The 22134-nt window shown below is 34.8% G+C and overlaps 1 protein-coding gene across 2 annotated transcripts in view; it reads right to left on the bottom strand.

Moving 5' to 3' along the window:
* The window catches only part of LOC112057850 (B-cell lymphoma/leukemia 11A), a 59715-nt gene that overhangs the window by 16981 nt on the left and 20600 nt on the right, over nt 1-22134 (bottom strand). The window contains exons 1-4 of one of the 2 annotated variants that reach the window (XM_052886179.1): nt 19438-19640; nt 3288-3464; nt 2745-2948; nt 2228-2413 (exon numbers count right to left, since the gene is read on the bottom strand). In XM_052886179.1, coding sequence (XP_052742139.1) covers nt 2228-2413; nt 2745-2948; nt 3288-3464; nt 19438-19501 — 631 coding nt within the window. In that variant the 5' untranslated portion in view covers nt 19502-19640. Of the gene's footprint in view, nt 1-2227; nt 2414-2744; nt 2949-3287; nt 3465-19437; nt 19641-22134 lie in introns of those variants that run through there. The other variant, XM_024098412.2, reaches the window with a different exon arrangement.

The following is a 22134-nucleotide window of genomic DNA, read 5'->3' as shown; positions in this document are numbered from 1 at the left end:
AAAAACTAAAAATATCCTCGACCATTGTGTCACATTCAAAGAAGTTCCGTAGGTCACGGCGAACGCATGAGCGTGTACGTGTCAGGAGCACGCCAAACATTTTTTATCTTACAAAAAATTATAAAAAGCCCGCCTTTGACAATGGAGCTTCGGTAGCATCTTTGACAATTATAATATCACAATCCATCTTCTACGGAAGGCCGTTAAAGTCAGTCATCTGTTCTACAAAAGTGAACTTTAAATTCATCAGATCACACCGTTGAATTTCCATCAATTGAAACACAAAACCGTGGATCTTTTGTAACCCGCGTGTACGGTTAACATAAGGGTCATCACAAAAGGCACTAGATAACAATGCGCGTACGTCAATCGTGCGTTCATGCAAATAATTTTTTTCTTCAAAAGCATCCCCTTTATCTGTTCGTAAAGCGATGGGGTTAATTAATATGTACAAAATAATACAATTTGAATTAAGATCCCTTTTTACGTTGGCACGAGGTCAGGATTAAACTGTCACCAATAGAATTATAGTTTTTATTGTCACAATAATTTCAAGTTTAGCAGATTTATAGGTGCGATTTTATTGTTTTTGATCTTCAATGTGTTATAATATTTTACTTTAACGGGACCCTCATGCTTTATTGAATATGGCTGATTTGACAGCTCAGTCGAAGGGGTTAATATGAACGTTTAGGATAAACTCAATAAGCCGAAACAACTGGTGCTGAAGCAAAGTCTGCTATTGACATTTAGATAGCGCAATCGCCATTGATATTGTGGCAGTAATATTCGCGTGCCATCTCAATAACTTCGTAGTTCCGCAATCTTTTGTTAAACATAATTCCGCAAATTTTGCAAAGACAATAGAATAAACAGTATCAAATAATATGAACGCTATTTAGTTTTGAGGTTGCAATAAAAAGACTGGAGCATATTTTTGATGATGCAGCACAACTGCACAAACGATTCGTCTAAATTAACTGTTAAAGCTTGAAGTTTTAGTGGCTCACAAAGCAGTTGACAAAATGCGGGTCGAAAATTTTGAACGGTGTACAATTTTCGGGCTTAAGAAAGCTTTTGTTGTGCAACGGTTTAATACAAAAGTGTCAAATGACGGCACATCTGCTTGCACAAAGGGTTATGCTCTCGGATAGATTATTTTTCGAACCACCCCCGCAAGATGGTTCGCTATACAGATGTTCCAAGTTTCTGCTTCCTTTTGTATTTAACTTTTCTTCAAAACTGCCAAAGGATTAAAGCAACGATCTTATCAAGGTAGTACCTTATAAATAGAAATTTAAAATCATGTGCACTTCTATGCTTAATTTTCATAATTTTAACTCAATTTATATTTTTAATTTCTCATTATGGATTTTATAAAACTTAGAATTATAATCAAGGTTACTTTCGGTTTTCTAGATTATTATTATATTTACTACAATTGCTCAAATCTCAAACACCCTTTTACAATTGTGCGAGTAATGTGACAAAAGTAGTCCCGAACCAAAATATATGATCACATGATGACGTCAGCAATTTATAAATGGCCGCCAGTATTGTTATTGTGCAACGTCTTGCACAATAAAGGACAAAAGCTTAACGTTACGATAAAATTGTCTCCAAAGGCCAAATCCTTTGAAGCTGACAGTGGACAGGAATCATTAATAAAATCCTAAATACCGGACAAAGAAGACGCGATGACATCAACGTTTCAAACAAAGCGTGATCTAACTTAGTTACATTTGGGAATTTACTATTTACTGTACCAAACCTATTTGCGTTATGAGTTTACTGATTCTAACATATTTTTAGACTTAAATTGTATATGTTTGTCTGATCTTTGTCAAAATCAAGCTTTTGTCGGTAAAGATGGTGTATATTTACTATTTAGTAATTTCTTTTATATTTAAATTTATTATCTTACCTATCGTTAACATGTATTTAAAAATTCAAAGTTATTGATGGATTCACATAATCACATAAACATTTGCATTTCCATATACTTGTCAATTATAACTTAACATAGCTGTTTTTGATTTTACGGATCAAGCATAGTTTTGTTTTCTTTCGTTTTAAGCTTTACTAATATCAGATTTAGCTACAGTTATGCTTGCAAGATAATAATTGGATGAAGTAATAGCAATTAAGTGATGCTAGATAATGAAGTTTAATTAGAGTCTGTAATTATGTAACATTATTATGTAGCTATGAAAAGTAATGTACTCACCACTATGCATAGTGTTAGATTCAGCATCAGCAACTTCAGTTCTAGACTTTTTGTGATCTTCAGGTGAACCTGTGGTATCCATGTGTTCTTGTTTGATTTTAGGTTTGATGTCTTCATCAGGGGAACTTGAGGGCATGGGTGATGTTGATGCTCGTCTCTTAGGCGTTGATGCACCAGGGTCGGCTTCTGATAACAATTGAATATAAGTTAATATTTGGATGTAACAAAATTTCAGTTAAAGGATATTGAAATTTTAATTTTTTTTTATTAGATTTATTTTTATATTTTGAAGAGCCGATGGAGTTCCAAGGTGTGAGGATGATGACAACACACTGAAAAGTGTAGTATAGGTCGACGTCCCACTAAGTGGATCAAGGACATCAAGCAAGTTGCAGAAGCCGCTGGATGCTGGCAGCTAGAGACCGAGGTGTTTGGAAGTCTATGCAAGAGGCCTATGTCCAGCTGTGGATGTCCATCGGCAGTTAATGATGACGATTTAATATTTTACCATATTTACCATGTAATAGCCGTTTCGGTGTACTGGAAGCGCCGCCATCTTCCAGTAGGTCAGGTGGTGCTATTGAGGGGCTGACCATCGGCGGCGTATGCACTCTGCTGCTGGGAGGTCGCCGCGCTGTTAGCAGCGAAGGCCTTCGACCGCTGGAGTTACCGGTCGCCACTTGACCAGGTCTAGATCCATCTTCTTGGTCTGAATTTGGACCTGTTTAGTAATACGTAGCGTAAGAAATCATGACTGATACAACCCATCGATTAATTTTAGGTATGACTTGATCGTCGATTGACAGTTGATCTGATGATTGGTGACAATAAAATCTCATATTTGATAAGTTGAGTAATAGAATGGAGAAGATTGATATATTTTACTGACCACACTTAAGTGGGATAAGGGTAAAGAGATGATGATACATTAGATCAACTAATCAGAGGTTAAATGTATTATTATTGATACTAGGAGTATGAGGAGACTGCGACACGCGCTGCACGTCAGCGTGTCGGCCGGCACGCCAGGTGTCGGCGAGCAATGTAAAGAGACACTCACCGGCGCTGAAGCAGTGGTAGGACGTGAGGTCCTTGTCGCAGGAGGACACCTTGTGCTGTATGAACCGCACGATGTCCGCCAGCGCGAAGGCTCTGCGACACGCGCCGCATGTCAGCGTGTCGGCTGGCACGCCGGGTGTCGGCGAGCCGCCGCCTTCTGCCGCGCTGTCCGCATCCGCTGTAAGTACAAGAGTCATTAAAAAGTGGTATCTGAATCTTGATAGTCAGCAATATTGTTGAAACTACATTGTTAATAATGGCTAACTTTTACAAGTATTTTTTAAATATATGTTTTTATGTGCACGCTACACTTAACAAAATGGAGCAGTTGAATCATATCAAAATTAATATTCAATTTTCATGGATTGCCGTTAAATACAGAGATGGTAGTTACTATACTTTCGGTTTGGGTAAATTTTAACAATCGTGATTTTCAATAAAAAACTGAAAGGCGAAAACTGTAAACAAAACTTGCCATAAAGGCACAGATAACCTATAGACCATCACGGCGGACAGCGTTTTCGCCCGTTAATCAAAGGTTTAATTTAAAAATTAAATTTGGGAGTAATCAAGACATTTTAGTCTTGATTAACTTTTTTTGAAGTGCAGACTTCCTTAGTCACGTCTGGCACTTTTTGGTGGCGGAAAATCTCATGGGTTCGAGTCACCGACATACTCAAGACCGGCAAAAGAACAGTGTGTTGTGTGCCTTACACACAATTGAGCTTAATAAAAAGTAAAAGGTAAATAAGACGGATTAACGCCGTCAGGTCATAAGTTTGAATCCCGCTTCCTAGATCACCTCGTCCTAGGTCCACCTTTTTTTTTGTCACGTGGGGGAAATTTCTTTCTGAGATACCCGACTTACTGGGGGAGAAGACGAGTTTTGTGGGACCTTACCAATACGATATAATTTTTAACGATCTAGTAGAAGGAGGAATGACTAATTAAAGACCTTTTTAAAAAAGTATAAACTAGCCTATTGCTATGGGGATATAATATCACAAAATTTAATATCCCATTGTGTTAAACATTACAAAACTAAAAATGTTGGTTTGCGTAAATCTTCTAAACTATTAAAGTATTACCGAACGAGTAACAGGATTTTTCTCAACTTAAATCACTAATACTCAATACCTGTAGTACAATTCAATAAAATTAAGTATAAGTATAAATAAAAATAAGTATAATTGATCGGTGAAGGAAAACATCGTGAGGAAACCTGCATACCAGAGAATTATCTTAATTCTCTGCGTGTGTGAAGCCTGCCAATCCGCATTGGGCCAGCGTGGTGGACTACTGGCTTAACCCCTCTCATTCTGAGAGGAGACTCGAGCTCAGCAGTGAGCCGAATATGGGTTGATGACGTGACGTAAGTATAATTGGTTAAGTATTACGTTTACCAGATAAAAAGGCATTGAATAGAAGGCCAATTACTCGAGTCCAAATTCAAGCGACATATGGCCAATGACACTTTCATGCTTTCAACCCTTCGAGTGGTAAATTACATTTAATTATATCTTGTCTCAGTCACGGTCGTCAAACTTAAGGTGTCAGTTGTGGTAACCACCTTACAATGGCCAAAATGACCGTCTCGCCTTTGCGGTTTGCATTGAGAGGGTTATTTTGGCCTTTGTTGGGGCAAGTATCAGGTATAACCTCAGACTAATTAGATAAAGACCTGCCTCGCAAGACATTATTTTTCTGTCAAAGTATATGATCAACGATCTTATGCGATTATAAGCACTGTCTCTAAAGAATCGATGTTTCATAGTTTACAATCGTGTCCGTCGGTTAAAAACCTCCGTAAAAATACCTTTTTGTGTAGTTATATGGTGTAAAAAATGAACAAAAATTGCTAGTTTAGTATAAGATATGTATGAAATCTAAGCTCGTTTTCCTTAGAAAATGGCAGAAAATTTTGTTCGTGAATTTGGGTGTGATACTAGTCCTTAGGTATTTAGTCTGAGGGTATAACAGATGTGTCCGATTTATCTGATGTTTTGACTTGGTTATAATGATTATAATTATATTGTTGAATAGAGAGAACGTTCTTACGGTGTCGTGTTGCCGCCTGCCTTTCTGAACTGATGTGATTATGCAATTAGTGAAATACGTCCATTTCCGAACTTCTTTATCTTGATTGTGAATATATTGAATTTTGAAAAATACGAAAACATTTAACATACGGATAAATTACCTTACACTTTTACAAACATGTTTTTTTCTTTATTTACTTAAAGGAATGACAATCCTTCTTAAAACCAGAAATTTGAATATAATTTTTTTTTAGAATTTTCTTAACGTTTGACACTAATTTTAAAAACAAATCTCAAGACAAGTTAGCCCTTAAATACGATCACACCTGATGTTAAGTGACGATGCAGACTAATAACTTGGAAGAGGTACAAGTTTATTCTACCCAAATCTCTGACGGTTTCTACGCGACATCGTACCGGAACGCTAAATCGCTTGGCCAGTAGGGTGGTAAATAGCGATGCATGTCACTAGACCAAACCTGAGCTAATTTAGAAATTAAAAAATCCTAAGCTTGATTCGTGTAAATGTATTTTTTTTTAATTTTTAATGTATTTTTTAGGGCCCTTGAACAAAAATTGCATGTGAAATGAACCAACATGAATAACGATAAGGCTGTTACAATATCAGAAAATAACTCTGAGCACTATGCCGTCATTTCTGAGCGGTACAGGTGAGTACGATAGGCTTGCGTTTGACAAATCAACCGCCGCACTTTCTCAAGTCCTTCAAATGTAAAGAACTCATCTCAAACGCTATATATATATACGTTTAATTGCCCAATAAATAAGCCGACACATAGCATCGGCGTCCGTGAAATTATAAAGGCACTCATATTCAAGACTTACACAATTGGTCGGTACATCAAAGCAGCGCGTGGTACGAAGCTAATTTCACATAAGTACTATGCAGACTCCCTTACATTCCGTACGCTTTTATTATTATATATTTTTCCTTCAATCTCTTTGTGATGAAAGTAGGACGTACTTTCTTATAATGTACAGTACAGGGGTCGATTGTAACCCGAGTACTAAATTAATACAGCGCAAAAAACTACGTGATTCGGGACCGTTTTGTTTACATGACGTACCTGGGTTTGTTTAGGGGGTTTATTATGTAAATGTGTCGTATTGATGTAAGTTTTTTTTTTTATAAAAGATTTATTTGGTCGACGCCATGACTCGTGGCAAATGGTTTTGTTTTTTAATCGCTTCCTCTCGAACTGATGTTCTTCCTTCCGTTCTACGGTTACCTACTGTTTTAAGGTTTTAGTGAAATTGTAATTTATAGGTACAATTATAACATTATTACATTCTGATAAGATGTTAAGGTGTACATAGTTTATAGCATTTTATTTATTTATATATACGAAGGTGTCTCTATATAAATAAAACTCTCATGTTGCCATACACCTCAAAAGACAGCTTGGCCGATTTTAATAAAGTTTTGTATTACGTAGGTATATTCGGTAGGTTGTCTACTTTTCATAATAATAAATGAATAATTTTAATGGCAAAACGATTTACTGTTTCAGCAAAATTTTACAAAAAAATTACCTATTTATATAATTTTTTGTCCTCCTAACGAAAAATCCCCATTAGAAATTATTTTTTAATGTTCGTTTATTTTTCTGTTTAAAATATAACACCTTTATACTAAAATAGATCGACTATTAAATCTACATATATAATATAATATATAATACATGGGAATTCAAAGTTACAAGGATTCGATTTGCACGTAAGTAATATCAGAAAAGTTTTCTTTCAGGGGAGGCACGTAACTGTATCCGTTTAGTTATATTTACGTGATCGGCTATCGTATTGAACCCTATCGGACAGCGCGGAAGTAGATTTGTCGACAAACTCCCCGTGGCCCCACCCCCGCACGTTACTGGACACTGGTCACCACATGCGCCATACAATACATACACCCACAACTAATATTTGGTGTAAAACGGTGATTTATTGCTATTACCGGTGATAATAGGTGAGTAGTTATTTACACTGTATAGTTATAGCTATTGTTATAACTAACCCGTAACCCCCTACCTCCAGACTCAGAGACCCCTACGATTTTTCAAAAAGTGATACGTATTATAGTTACAACTTTAGTTGAATAAATATTGTTATCATTAGGAATATATTTGGTTTGTTGTAGTTTTAAGTTAACCATAGTCGTAGACACATCCGTGAGCACACAAGGTTTCACTTGGACACCAACGCCACAGCTCGCTATGGCATCGTGCTGAGGATTTGTGCACTACCATATAGATTTTTGTATATTCTGTTTGTTTCTTTTACTACTTGTGTGTGGACATTAAAAAATATATTCTATTCTATTCTATTGGAAGGATTTTAATAAGAAGTTTCAATTTTTTCATTATCAGCCCACTTTATTTTAAAATTACAAAAAAAAAATAAGTTTGAGATCCTCTGAAATCGAATCTTTTAACCATTTGATATGTATTGGGATGCAGTTTCCATTTTTTTTTGATTTACCAAATTTTGGTCCTCAAAAATGGCCTTCATATTCAATGAAAAGAATTTTTCAAAGTTTTCTTGTATCCAGTATGTAGAAAGCTAATTTCTGTATTTTTTTCCACAAAAAAATCGATTTTGAACGTAGCAAAATCGCAAATATTTAGACTTGCTCATTAAAAAATTCATTATCGTCCCTAAGCATATTCCAGATGTTGACTCATACATTACACACGGTTTATTGAAAACTCATGCCCAGCGAGTGCCTCAGGTGACGACGTAGGGGTGTTCCCCCTTTAAGAGACAACCGAAAAGTTTAAATTAGCTCGTTACTACATCGAGGCGTGACAGTTAAATCTGCTATGTTTTTTCGTGAGTGAAAAGGTCACGAGTACCGAGCGACGTGTCTAGGAGAAGAGTTAATGATCGACTTTCGTAGAGAAATCCTAGATTCTTAACATTTAAAATGCTAACACGTCCACTTTCTATAGCATCGTTATGATGATCTACGGGGGTACCTACCTCTACGATATGACGTAGAGGTGCCTCTACGTCCGTGTTCTATTTTTAAATTTTACTACCCACAGATAATAATCCTTTTCTTGACATTTGAAATGTGCTTGCAAACTAAGCCTACTATTAACCGAATTGTGAATTTGAATAAAGTTTAAGAGGATTTCCTAGCTGTATACTCACCGTATATTGGTATTCTAGTTTTTTTATGCACTTGCAAAAACGAGGTGGTTATATTTGCGACTGTACCTAGGTCTTTTTTAAGTTGTTGAACGTCACAATCTTCAAAAGAGATTTATTGTATAAGATACGGAAGGATTTGTAGTTTTAAAGCCAGGTCCAATACAAAGTCAATCACACGTATCCGCTTAATAATATTAGTTCATTTGGTTAATAGATTTTTATACATATACATTAATCTAAAATATTCAAATACATTCTTACTACAGTTAAATATATTGTCTTATTTCAATATACTCAAGAACAATTCTCAGTACCTAACAATATAAACTTTTAATGGTAGACCACGTGAACCAATAAGTTGCTAAAGTAGGGCGTTGTTCTTCCCGTCTCTTGTTCGTGGAGGTTGGCGCGTTGCTCTTTGGTCAGGAGTAACTTGTGTGTTAGAAGTTTTCGCCCGTAGCCGCATAAATTATTAATTATATTTTGTTCCTGGCAACTGGCGAAATGTTAACGCAGTACACGTCGTTAAAACAAATGTTACATCGTGATTCTGTACTTTTTTTTGTATGTAAGCATAACGAGCTTGTGTGACCTTCCTTGGTTTGGAAACCTATAAATTTGTCAGCCATTGATCCTAGCATAAATAACAAAGGTTGACAAAGAATAAAGTTTGGATAGTAGACCTTTTAACAGCTACACCACTTCGATTTTAATGAATTTTGGTAAAGAATTAAAGTGAACTTTGACGCAGAACATAGGTTACTCTGTGTCGCGAAAACATTAATAGAATGCTTGAAACGTGGATTGAAAATATGTAAGTATGTTTTTCATTTATGTATAGTGGTTATAGTTTTTTTTTAAATGATAAATTTTTAAAGAATTTTTTAGATAAATAAATATAGCCCATATTTCTAAAAAATGATATATCTTGACTAGTGATTAATTTTTTAGGTACACCTACATTTAGTATAATTAATATGTAAAATATAATGAATTTAAAAAGGATATGACAGCTTACATTGTTTTAAACGCAGACAAAGTCGCGGGCATCCACTAGTCTCACAATAATATCTTTGATCAAATATAGGTTACATATAATATAATCTATAATAGAAGAGATTGATAGGCCTATCCATAACGCGACAAGAACAAAAAATTATGGCCAACTTTGACACAACGTGACCACCGTGTCCAATGATAATTGGCAGGGGTTCACGAGCACCCCATTGTCCGTAGAAATCAAACGTTTTTCACCACAATAACTGCAGATAAAAATAATACACCCGAATACTGCGGGGGTGGTGAATGTTTCACCGTAGGGTGACCATAAATAGTTTCTAGCTAGAACTTTACCTTTTTGTTGAGAGGAAAACTATTTTGTATAACAGAGGCACGCAGGTCTTTCGAGATGGTACTATTGACTATACTTTTTTCATAATGATTACTTATAATTGACGGACCAAACTAAAACTGTGAAAACCATCTACTGTAGGTAAGTGCTTATAGGCGAAAGTGCTGTGTAAGATGATTTTCTGAAGCAAAATACGACAAGGTTCTAGAAAGTGCTTCTTCTCTGTGACAATCAAACTGAGGTATCGGTGTAATGCCAAATTGCCTGTTATTTCACTTAGCTTGATGGTAATACCTTCCTAAACAATCTATGTCACAATAAGCTATTGTTAATATGAGTTTGTATAATAAAGTACATAGTATTACATCGTACGACGGTAGTAAAAAAATGTATAATAAAGCTACTAATGAAAACAATACCATACATAGATACATTAATAATGAAATACTATTAAATGTATGATAATATAAATAACAAAAATGTAATAATCAACAATTCTGTGTAGTATATCGTCGTATTTTATTAAAGTTATTAAACCCATTTACATATGTAATTTTGTATCCTGCCACTTATAACACTTAAGTTTTGCGATAACATTTTTGGACATGTCCTAGAAAACATTAATCTATGGTCCATCTATTACTATAAGTTTCGATCGGCAGCATTAGTTTCAATATTCACTATTATAATACTCGTTGGAGTCCTATTCAAATGTTATTGTTACTACTTTGGCCTCTGAAGTTGCGCGCTTCTATTATAAATTATAGATCCATAGTTTACCCAAAATTTATATTTTCTAACAAAATTATTATACTTAGGCAGTTACGTTACTGAAGTTTTTACTATTTACATATTTATCAGTGCAACCACTTGATTTTGACAAATAATATATATTTTTTTTACAAGACAGCCCTTGACTACAATCTCACTTGATGGTAAGTGATGATGCAGTCTAAGATGGAAGCGGGCTAACTTGTTAGGAGGAGGATGAAAATCCACACCCCTTTTCGGTTTCTACACGACATCGTACCGGAACGCTAAATCGCTTGGCGGTACGTCTTTGTCGGTAGGGTGGTAACTAGCCACGACCGAAGCCTCCCACCAGCCAGACCTGGACCAATTAAGAAAATCTCAATCGACCCAGCCGGGGATCGAACCCAGGACCTCCTATTGTAAATCCACCGCGCACTGCGCCACGAAGGCCGTCAAAAAACAAAATAAAAAACAAACAACTGTAATCACAGTTTAAACAATTATATAAAAACACTGAATCTCTATTTATAATTGAGCATATTATTTTTTTAAATCAAAGCCATAAAATTTTGACATCAGCCTTTGACAACTCTTTATTCAGAGCACCGAGTTGTCGGAAATGGACATTCAGTTCAAAGGTTCATACAAATAAAGCCTTGTCGGCAAATTCTGATTTGTTCGGTTTGTTTTTACTTTTATTAAATTGTTTAAAAGAATTTGTTTTGGTTCCTTCGTGCCTTTAGGAATGTTTACACGATTTTTTGTACCGATTCGCTTGTGCAGAGGTTCAATCAATTATTTTTATTTTGTTTCGGGTGCTTTGTGGGTTCCGTGGTTAGGCTGTGTGACTACGGATAATTAGGTTCTCGGATTCGAATCCTGGGCATTGTTGTGAAATGCGAAAGAAAAACTGAAAAACTTGATAAGTGTGTTATAAGAGGTAGGATATATTATTACAAATGAGAGGAGACTCGAGCTCAGCAGTGAGCCGAATATGGGTTGATAATGATGAAATGGTTTTTTTAATAATTTCAATATAGGTACTATGGGGTTGGTGACTATTACTTTTTTGTAATGTACACCGCCCTTGACTCGGTGACTTTGGTTCTTCTGCGGATCTCCTCATAAATGTATAATATTACCTGGTATATTTTGTTGCAGTATTGACTACTGATATTATTTTATTTAGTCATCTAGTCTAAAGAAACATAAGGGTCGGCATAAGTATGTAAATAAATAACAAGCAACCAAAACTATGTATGAAGTTAAATATGTAAAAAAGTTATAGAATCGAAACCTTATTGCATCCCAATAAATGTCAAAACATTTTCGCGATTTCACCCCCTCTCTCTTACACAAAGACGTATGAGGTTCAGTACTATTCTTAGCGCAATTATAATTATAAGTAAGCAATAAGCAAGGGCCTGCAAGCCAAGAGCCGGTAAACACCACGCCCAGCCCATTCAGGCGGAAGGCGGGCTGTGTCAACAGCGCCTAATGACGTCATACTTTCCCCACCTATAATTATTATTGTGACGACATTCTTACTATGTATGTCAAAATGAGAATTACCTACTCGGTTTTGGAAGCATATACGAGTAGAGTTTGACAAGGCAGGCCTTAAGGGAGAGGCGATATGGAGCTTAGACCCACCACGACCATTATCAGATGTTAATGATATTGACCAAGACAGACGGTTTAACGTGCTCTTCGAAGCACGGGGCGTGCACCAGCAACTTTCCGACACCAGCTGAAAATTTATGCTGAAAATTGCTTAAAAGAAAAAAAAAGCTAAGTGCATAGTTCGACACAGGACTCGAACCCAGGACTCCATGATCGGCAGCCACATATGTTAACCAATAGCCCAACGAGGCAGTTAACAAGGTAAAAAAATATCTCAATCCACTGTCAATTAAACAAAGCATGTCATGTTTCAGTTCTAATAATAAAAGTATACTAAACTAATACTAAAAGTTATGTTCTAAATTATCCATTTGTCAAATCCATTGATATTACGTCAAACGTAAAAATAAGACCAAGTACTAAGTTATATTAAAACTCTATAATATACTCGTATTACATCATAACAGAAAAAAAAACAAAAACAACAAACTAATCCAAAACAGAAGCGATCACGATACCGATCGATATAAAAACAACAAATAAAACACAACCGAATCCAGAAGGTGCCATAAAAACAGCTAAAGACTATCAAATTAAAGAGGCGTACCTATAAAATAGGATTACCTCTTAAGGGCCCGCTTCTCGCCCACCGATAGCTAATCAAATTATCCGACGTAATTCTGAGCGACAAAAACGCCTGATTATCTTCATCTTATTTTTTTTCGGCCCAAGGGAACAAAACGGGTGGCCGGTATAAAATGCCTATACTGTTACAATTATTGTTAACATTTGCTTTGACAATTATTTCGTATAAGAAAAACGGGAACTTCGTTTTCTTGCTTGCTAAGATTCTTAAAATTATTAAATGATTAAATATTGCCTTCTAGTAATATTTAAGGTTTTCCCAAATTTTCATCATAAATTTAATTAACGAAAAATACTTAATGAGTTACGAGAAATACTTATTATTAATAAGGAGCAGAACATATATATATAAAATACTCATTCATTTTTGTTCCAATTGGTATCGCAAGTTATGATTATTTAAATCCTGAATTTTATTCGAACTAAGTTAAAATTACAAAAGTATTCATCGTTATCCTTTTTCAACGGTCTACTACAGGGCCAGATCTCCCTCCTTCTGGAGACGATATGGAGCTTAGACCCACCACGCTGCCCTGACGCGGGTTGACGGGCTAAATTACAAAGGTATATTTTATATTTTTACGACATTTTTTAATTACAAACAAAATATTATTCTGAATTGTAACTATAATGCAAAGACATCTAATTAATTTAAGTAAGATTTTTTATCCCATGGGATAAAAAGTAGATACGTAGTCATCATACAAGTAGATCTATAATCATCATCAATTCTTCAAAAGAATTTTTTTATAAAAAAAAAAAAAATCTTATTTATTCTTAACAAAATATTTATGGTAATATCTTTATTACGTTACGGGACCTTTTTATAAACAGGTAAACGGAGACAGAAAAAAAAATATGGCGTCCACAATTGATCGAATTAAGACCGGGTCAGTAATTGTGTTACTGATATCCAATACTCGCCGAATATTGGGAATAACTGGAGGTAACTCTCTTGTGTATTGGCCGCTTCGTTAGAGGGTTTTGAGTATTTTTTCTTATTTCCACGTTTTTTCCGCTGGTAACCCGATACCCCGCCTGGGGATGGACATCCCTTGTAATAGAAAAATATTGGATGTAAAAAATTGAAAATTTATATTTAGTGGGTATCGGTTAAATTCGAAGTAGGTAACATGATCGCAAATGGAAAACTGTAATCCATAAATTGTTTTCTTGCACAATTTCTTGGATTAGCCAGTTGGAATATTTTAATTTTTTTTTTTCTAGTTAAATATACCTACCTAATTTAAAAAAAATATATATTGATTTGTGCCTTATGGTTCCAAAATGCCAAATGTATTTAGTAATAGAGATCATTTTAAAAGCCTGGATTTTCTAAGACGATTACTTTTTATATTCAAAGAATGCGAAAGCTTTTACGTGTGTTTACTAATTTCTCCGATTTTAATTAGGAGGATTTGAGAGTTTATATCAATAAAGTAAATAAAAAATTAACTAGCCTGATAGCCCGGTGTATATGGCTTCTGCCTTCGAATCGGAGGGCGTAGGTTTAAATCCGGTCTGGGGCATGCACTTCCACCTTTTCAGTTATGTGCATTTTAATAAATTAAATATCACGTGCCTCAAACGGTGAAGGAAAACATCGTGCGGAAACCTGCACACCTGAGAATTTTCTCAATTATCTATAGGTTTGTGAAGTCAGTCAATCCGCTTCGGGCAAACGTAGTGGACTATTGGCCTAACCTCTCTTATTCTGAGAAGAGACTCGTGCTCAGCAGTGAGCTGTACATGGGTTGCTAATGATGATGATGTTGAAATAACCTGTAACAGCAAAGCTGATATGTGGTTTTGTCATACATGGAGTTCAAATCATATTAACTGTAAAATAATTAACTTTTCACGAAAAACAAACAATAGATTGTTTCCTACTGTTCGTAAAGAAATATCCTCAAATTAACGCCTACTTTTTAACCGACTTCCAAAAAGGAGGAGGTTCTACGTTCGTCTGTATGTATGTTCGTTTTATATATTATGCAATAAGATCTCGATGGCTTTTTACTATCCGTACAATTGGAGCCTTATATTTTTATTAGTATACGCTATACAGGAAGGCACTCGAAGTAATAGATACAGTTGGCGGCAATAATTAGAGGCGGACAGTTAACGGCAGAGCAGAATTAAGATTTTTGCCATAAATGCCCGGGAGAGACTAAACTGCGCTAAGGATTAGGGGTTAAGTGTCCGCTTAACGGATGTGCTTTAGGTAGGTAGAAGTATCGATTATCGATATTGATATAAAATAAATGAAATGAAAAGTTTTTTTTTAAATACATCTCATATAATAATATAAATAATCTACTTTGTGTGATGTAACCTCAGAAGGTTTTTCAACTCAGTACCTATTACATTCGAGATATCGATAATACATAATTAATAGACATTTTTTAAGTACAGTGATAAATCGAATGCAAGTATAATTCTGGCCTAATCATTACTCGGAAAAGTATAAAAGCTAACTTACAAAGCAACATAATGACAATATTGTTTTAAAACGTCAAATAGGTAATGGTTTTGAATACCATTACCATGGCATATTCAATATATAATCATGGTAAAGAAATTTTGGTAAATGTTTGTCAAAAAGCCAATTTCAAGAAAATTTCGGGTTTTCTTAATAATTTAAACAAGATTAATAAATTGCCCAAATCTTGCGATTCACAGGTAAATAGGTCAGCCACCAGACTTAGTGCATCAGATTACTATGTAATAATAATATTGTTTTAGTTTATTGCGTTAAAAAAATACAAAATAATTGTCTACGATAAAAATATTCTCTATCAAAATCGATAAAATGTTATCTATCGAATCAGTCGTAGGTACATCACTACGTCAGACAGCGAAGGAGTCCGGTGCGGTGTGGCGTTTTTATTGACACTCGTGCCGTGACAAATAACCAGAACCTTAACACGTTATGTTCTACGTGCGTTCTATTGGCGTTATAAAGATCCTCGCACATTAATTACAAATATTGCTCTTAGAAAGTTGGTTTACCTAGAATATTAAAACCTGACACCTCAACACATTTGCACATTGTGTATTTGTTTATAGATAATACAGGCTAGCCCTGGAATCCAATTATGCCTGTTAATAAGGGAAGATGTAGAATTGGAAAACGCTTGCATAGAAGATGCCTATTCTCTTTTGACTTGAAAATACATAAGTTGTAGGCTTAACTTCGAAGTGCAAATCAGGAATGCAGGGCAAAAAAAAATAGTTAAGATAATTGTACGAATTTTTTTTTTATTTAGCTCGCCAACAACATTTAAGCTCTCAGAACAGGCAAACATGCAGTGTAAAATGATTTTAATGGGGGAGGCTTGTGACATCGATACCCGTTCACTATTCGTTGCATAGTCCACTTAAACACAGTTTAATTCATAGATATGTTTCTGTTTTATTGACACACAAACACGACCCTATATCACTCTATATACAATCTGATGTGCCGTTACGTTCTATATACACACAAAAATATGTGTTCACTAAACCAAAGCAAAAGCCTTCAGAAAATATAACATCAATTCACAAGGTATACAGTTCGCGCCACTGCACCCAACACATTTTATATTTTTCGTTATGGTCACAATTTTCCGAGAGCGTGGAAACAAGAGATACAGTTTTTCCGAAAGCAATAAAAGTGGGGTTATACAGCGACGTCCGGTCGGGAGGTCTGCCAAAGACCAACCCTTACACCGAAACGCGGTGGACAATAAAACACGTACAATCATTGCATTTTCAACCTTAGTTTTAAACCCATAAAGGTTATATAGCAACTGCATGGTGGAAAATCTGCACTGAAAACCAGTGCGAATAATATAGTAGTTGCTCGGACTTGGCAAGCTGTGGCGTTTTAAAAGATTTTTGATGCTATTCCGATGACATGTATATTTCTGTGAAAGAGAAAGCTTTTAACTATAAAATTGACAATCGTGTAACGTATGGGAGCTAATATTTGGATTTTTATGATTAATACTTATACTTGTGAGTGCAAATGTGCAAAATCCATTTACAATATTTCCTATATTGTAAATGGATTTTGCACGCAAATTAGATCATTTGGAGATTTAAGTCATAGAGCCAGAATTACACCAAGTAATCTGCCGAACTGTTCGATAGCCGTCCGTTTATTATGTATAAAGTACTCAAAGGCAATAAAAAAAAATGGGAGAAACTTTGATAAATATAAGAAAAAGTGGGATGTTTCCAAAAAGTGAAAGCATTAATGAATCATTACAACACAAAGTTAATTTTTAATATTGCCTGTAAAGAAAGACTACGTGAAACGAAATCATTACAATTTTATACACCAAATTCTAGTGTACCTACTTAACACAATAAATTAGAAAAAAAAAAGAAATTAAATATAAACATAAGTAATACTACGAGTAACTCACGCGAACGCAATAAAGAATTTTTACTTTAAGTTAAAGTGGAATAATAAAGTGTGTACTAATAAAGTTACTTTGGCATGAACCAGCTCTTGTACTATATGCCTATTCCATGGCGGGCATTATTTTGACATACGGCCTCCGCTACAAATTTGCGGTCAATGCAGCGAAGGAAGGCATATCTAAAATAACGTAGAGATACTTTACTAGTTATAAAGAATAGAACGGCTAATTTTAAAATTCTTGCATTGTTATTTCATATGAGTATTATCGCGTAGAAACGCATCGTGAATACTGCGATGTGATGTTATCGATATGTAAACTGTTAACCATAATACATAAACAATCTTAAGGAATATACCCATAATCATCCGGCATAAAACCCGAGTAAACAAAAGCGGATAGCTAAATTTAGCCTACAAGGCCAAGGACTTTTTTTGTCTAAACATTTTTAGTCACAATTTTTTATCAGTTTTGACCAGTGGAATATAATTTTTTTATTCGTTAAAAATATAAATAAAGTTTATTTTTTTACTTGAAATATTTTTGAACTATTTCAAGCCATAATATGGCTTTTTATTACCCAGTATCCGTCTGTACATTACATTGTCCTATCTGTTGCTAGTATTGAGTTTATATGTCTTTCTATAATACATTTTTAAATAGAGCTTTATGTTGATAAAGTGTTGAGGTTTCTTGGCAACTTTTACTATAACTGCGTTTAAGTTTGCAGTTAGTTTTCTTATTATTTTATTACATTCATGGTTTTATGACGAAACTTTTACAAATAAATTCTGTTTTTTTTAAGTCATAAACAAAGTTAAGTATAGTCAATTGTAAAATTGTATATATGGTATATATTATGACTTCAAATAGGTCCTATTCGTTGAAAAAATAAATATTATGTATGTAGGTACGAGTATGTTATTAATTTTGTTATGATATTACAAAAACATTTTTTTTTGCCTTCAAATTTTATATATACTCTAAAAAGAAAGAACTAAAGAAAAATCTGCACTCAAATATTTTTAATTGGATCAGTATTTTTAACAAAAACGCAGACTAAAAAATATATGATTAACTTTTAAAAAGCAATTAAATACTCCAATAAACTATTATCTACGTTATTAGAATAACGAATATTAAGCTACAAGAAATGATAAACTCCCTATTTCAAATCATGTTCCACAATTAAATCTGAACTACCTTCCTATTAACGAGAACATAGATAAAATAGAGCCCATAGACATTTTACAGCAATGACACTAAAGTTCGATCAACGAATAAATAAGCTACAGGGAACAGTCCACTTACTCACTCATTTATATGTTAATGTAAATGGGATCAGTTTCGTGCAGATTCCACATAGAGATATGTTCCCGACCAGATATCATTTTCACTGGCTTATTACTTTCCAATTTGTCTTCAGCATTGGTTATTGCCTCATTTATAGCTACCCCACTGTCTATATTAGCTTCTATTCATCGAGTTATACATGTAAATGGACAATTGCGATACATTAAGTACTAGTAGGGAGAAAATATTCTAGTAGGATTATTTCTAGATGTAATGTCTACCTATGTAATAAGTTGTAACTCATCGAGTTATCTATGTAGCTCTTGAGTCTTCTATGGATCTCTTTATATCTTTTTTTTTAACTCTGAGCAATATCTTGAATGTAATTTGATAAAAAAAAGGAACTTTATTCGACCCGTAAATAAGTTTTAAGGCCGGGACTGTTTTTAACCGATTTAAAAAGGCATAGGTTCTTAAGTTGAAAACTTTCGTTGGCGTTCTTTGCAACTAAGATAACACAATAGCTTGGAATGATTCTAGATTTTATGTTGGTTAGTATCGGAACACTAAATCACACATCTATGCAAGTAGAGCCCAGATCAGGCCCGAGAAGTTCCAGAAACAATTTCCTTATGCTATAAGTAAAGGAAGTCATATAGAAAGATCGTCCAATAGATACTTCAAAATAGAATTAAACTAATATTGACATCTAAAAAAAATAAAAAGAAATATCTATGAACTTACACCTAAACAAACTATCAATAGGAATTGTAAAGTTTGCGAATATTAAAGGATTTTGATCTTAAAAAATACAAAGTAAAAAGCAGGAATAATTTTGAAAAGTCACAGAAATGAGAGTACCTTTACGCCTTACGTCGATGCCAGAGTCGAAAAATCTTGACTTACTCCGTAACGACAAATCCATTCTTCTTCAATCTTCAGTTCACTCAGAAAGTATAAAGTCCAAAGCGAAGAAGTCCAAGACACTGAACTCAAAATCTCATAAGTCCGTAAGACCACTGGGCACTCACAAGTATCCTCGTAGCTATAAAGCATGTGATCATCTTGGCAGATGAACACAGACTGACTGGCTAGCACCATAAAATTTGAGACCCAAAATGTTATTAAAAAAGACCCCCAGGTAAAAAAAAACCCGTATCAAAACCGCCGTTTCCTAGTGACCCTGATCGCTCCATCCCTTTGTATGGCTCCTTTTATTTATAATAGTAAATTTTTTTCACACACGCCACCCCTAATAACGTGTGAGCAGAAATATGCGTAATCGCACTGTACCCAGGCGGAGACGCCGCGGCGAAAGTTTCATACAGAAAAAATACAACTGTCCCCCATTTGAATGGCAAAAAGTGCATGTCATTCCGAAAATGGTATTAGTGAATGAATATGATTTCGGATCTAAATGGATGGATGACTTATAATTGTGTCGCGTTATATTTAGCATGAATTATTGGTTGGACGTGGTTTTTGTGTTGGGAGTTGGAGCTGACCCGGCTTTGCTATTTTACTGGATAGTTTGGGTGCACGTATACGTACTACAGTAATGTGATTCGACACGATATTCCTATCAATTGTACAGATAAAATAACGCTTTTAACGAATCAGTATGTTTTTAATCTTCTCTCTTTATCATCATCATCATCATCATCATCATCATCATTATCATTAACGGCCACTACAAGGCTAATATGGAGTTTCGACCAACCACGCTGAGTCAATTGATAATTATTTAAGGTATGTTATGCAAATAAATGGGTTATGGTTAGGGATAATGTTAAATTCTTTAGCAACCACTATCACATATTAATGATAACGACTAGGATCTACGGCTTAACCTATTCACCGGGGCACGGAGGTGTAATACGACAAACTTCCCAACTTCGGGCTGAGAATTTATTCTGAAAATTCCATACAAGAAAAGCTTGAAAATTATCCGACTACTACTCGAACCCAGTACCTCGTGATTCGAAGTTACATAAGCTAACTACTGAACCTAATGTTAGTTCTCTGCGTCTCATTATAAGACAGGGCAAAAATAGCTATTATTTTTATCGAGATTTCCCCGAGATTCTCCGCCATTGGTCATAACAAAGTTATGATAATTTAATATTCGGTTGAACCGTGCAAAATGACCCCGCAGCAGAATGTTTGCTGTTTCTAGGTAAACAAACACGGAAGATTGACGTTGAGTGTACATCTGGTAGGCACAAATAATGGGGGATGTGATAAACAATACAATAATTCGATTTTCCTATGGTCGGACGACAAATTGCGTGTGATGTCGGCTTGTACAACGGCGGAATAATTTGAGGTTGTTTGCTCGGAGCAAACATCGGTGGATAATCCGTCACAGTTCTGTTTGATACGTTGGAAGGTAGTGTATTCTTTTTGACTAACTATAAAACGCCTCAATATCTCGGTGGTTAAGGAGAATCGACACCAGGGGGTTATAGATTCGATCCCCGCTCGTTTCGTTGGGCTATTGTCGTACCTACCCACTCTTAACAATTCTAACGACATTAGGAATTTTTAAGTAATCACAAATATATGTGACTTCACAAATTAAAAAGGGGAAAAAGGCTTTACAGCTTCATGGTTTAAGGGATGGACTTATAACTTTTATAACCTAATGTCCTGGGTGCGATATATGCCCGCTCTACCATTTGATGATTTACATTATTTACTCTCTCATGGCGATCTCATAAAAACAGAACTAAATTATTAATTAAGTAAATCTAAACATCATAAAAAAATGTTTAGTCAAAAAATCCAAGCCAAAACACAACTATTATGATGACTGTATTATGAATTACGACTATTCAAAAAAAAAGATACACATTCCACTTTGTCAGGACATGTGTCGAAAAAGAAAATTTTCTTTTACAATAAAAAAAAAATAAACATTCACCAGCCTACTCCTAGTAAAGTGTACATATTTTAAAAGTTAAAATTAATAAACAGTTTTACTTCAAAAATTAATAAATACAGTTTTGTTTTAGAATACCTTCAGAAAAAAAAAATAAAGAAAAAAGATACAGTTATTATATGCGTTGTCCGAAATGTGATGGTTTTGGTACCTGGTCGTGTGAAACCATAACAGGTGGCTGCGGTTGCGCTTCCGCTCGACCCAATTCAAATAGGATTCGAATACAACATTTATGAAAAAAACTACATTTTACATATACGAGTATATGTATCAATATGGTGGACTGACGACGTCAAGCGAATCGCAAGGATTTGCTGGATGCAGGCAGCTCAGTCTGTCTGTCTGTTTTTTCGGGCTGATTTTAATTGGACTTTCACTGGAAGATAGAGGTATCTTCCATGCAATAATATTATATTTAGATAACTAATGGTTACCGCGGGATTTCTGAAATTTCACAAATCCCTCGAGAACCATGGACTTTTCCGGTATTAAAAGTAGCCTATGTGTTAGATTAGAGTAAAATCTATTTCCATTCCAAATTTCAGCTGAATCGGCTCTGTAGTCGCGGTTACAGAGTAACAAACATCTATACAAACATCCATACAAACTTTCGGATA

Source organism: Bicyclus anynana, chromosome 16 (genome assembly GCF_947172395.1).
Source record: "Bicyclus anynana chromosome 16, ilBicAnyn1.1, whole genome shotgun sequence".
NCBI lineage: Eukaryota > Metazoa > Arthropoda > Insecta > Lepidoptera > Nymphalidae > Bicyclus > Bicyclus anynana.
Note: the sequence above shows the minus strand (reverse complement) of the source record. Positions and strands in the feature narration are given on the sequence as shown.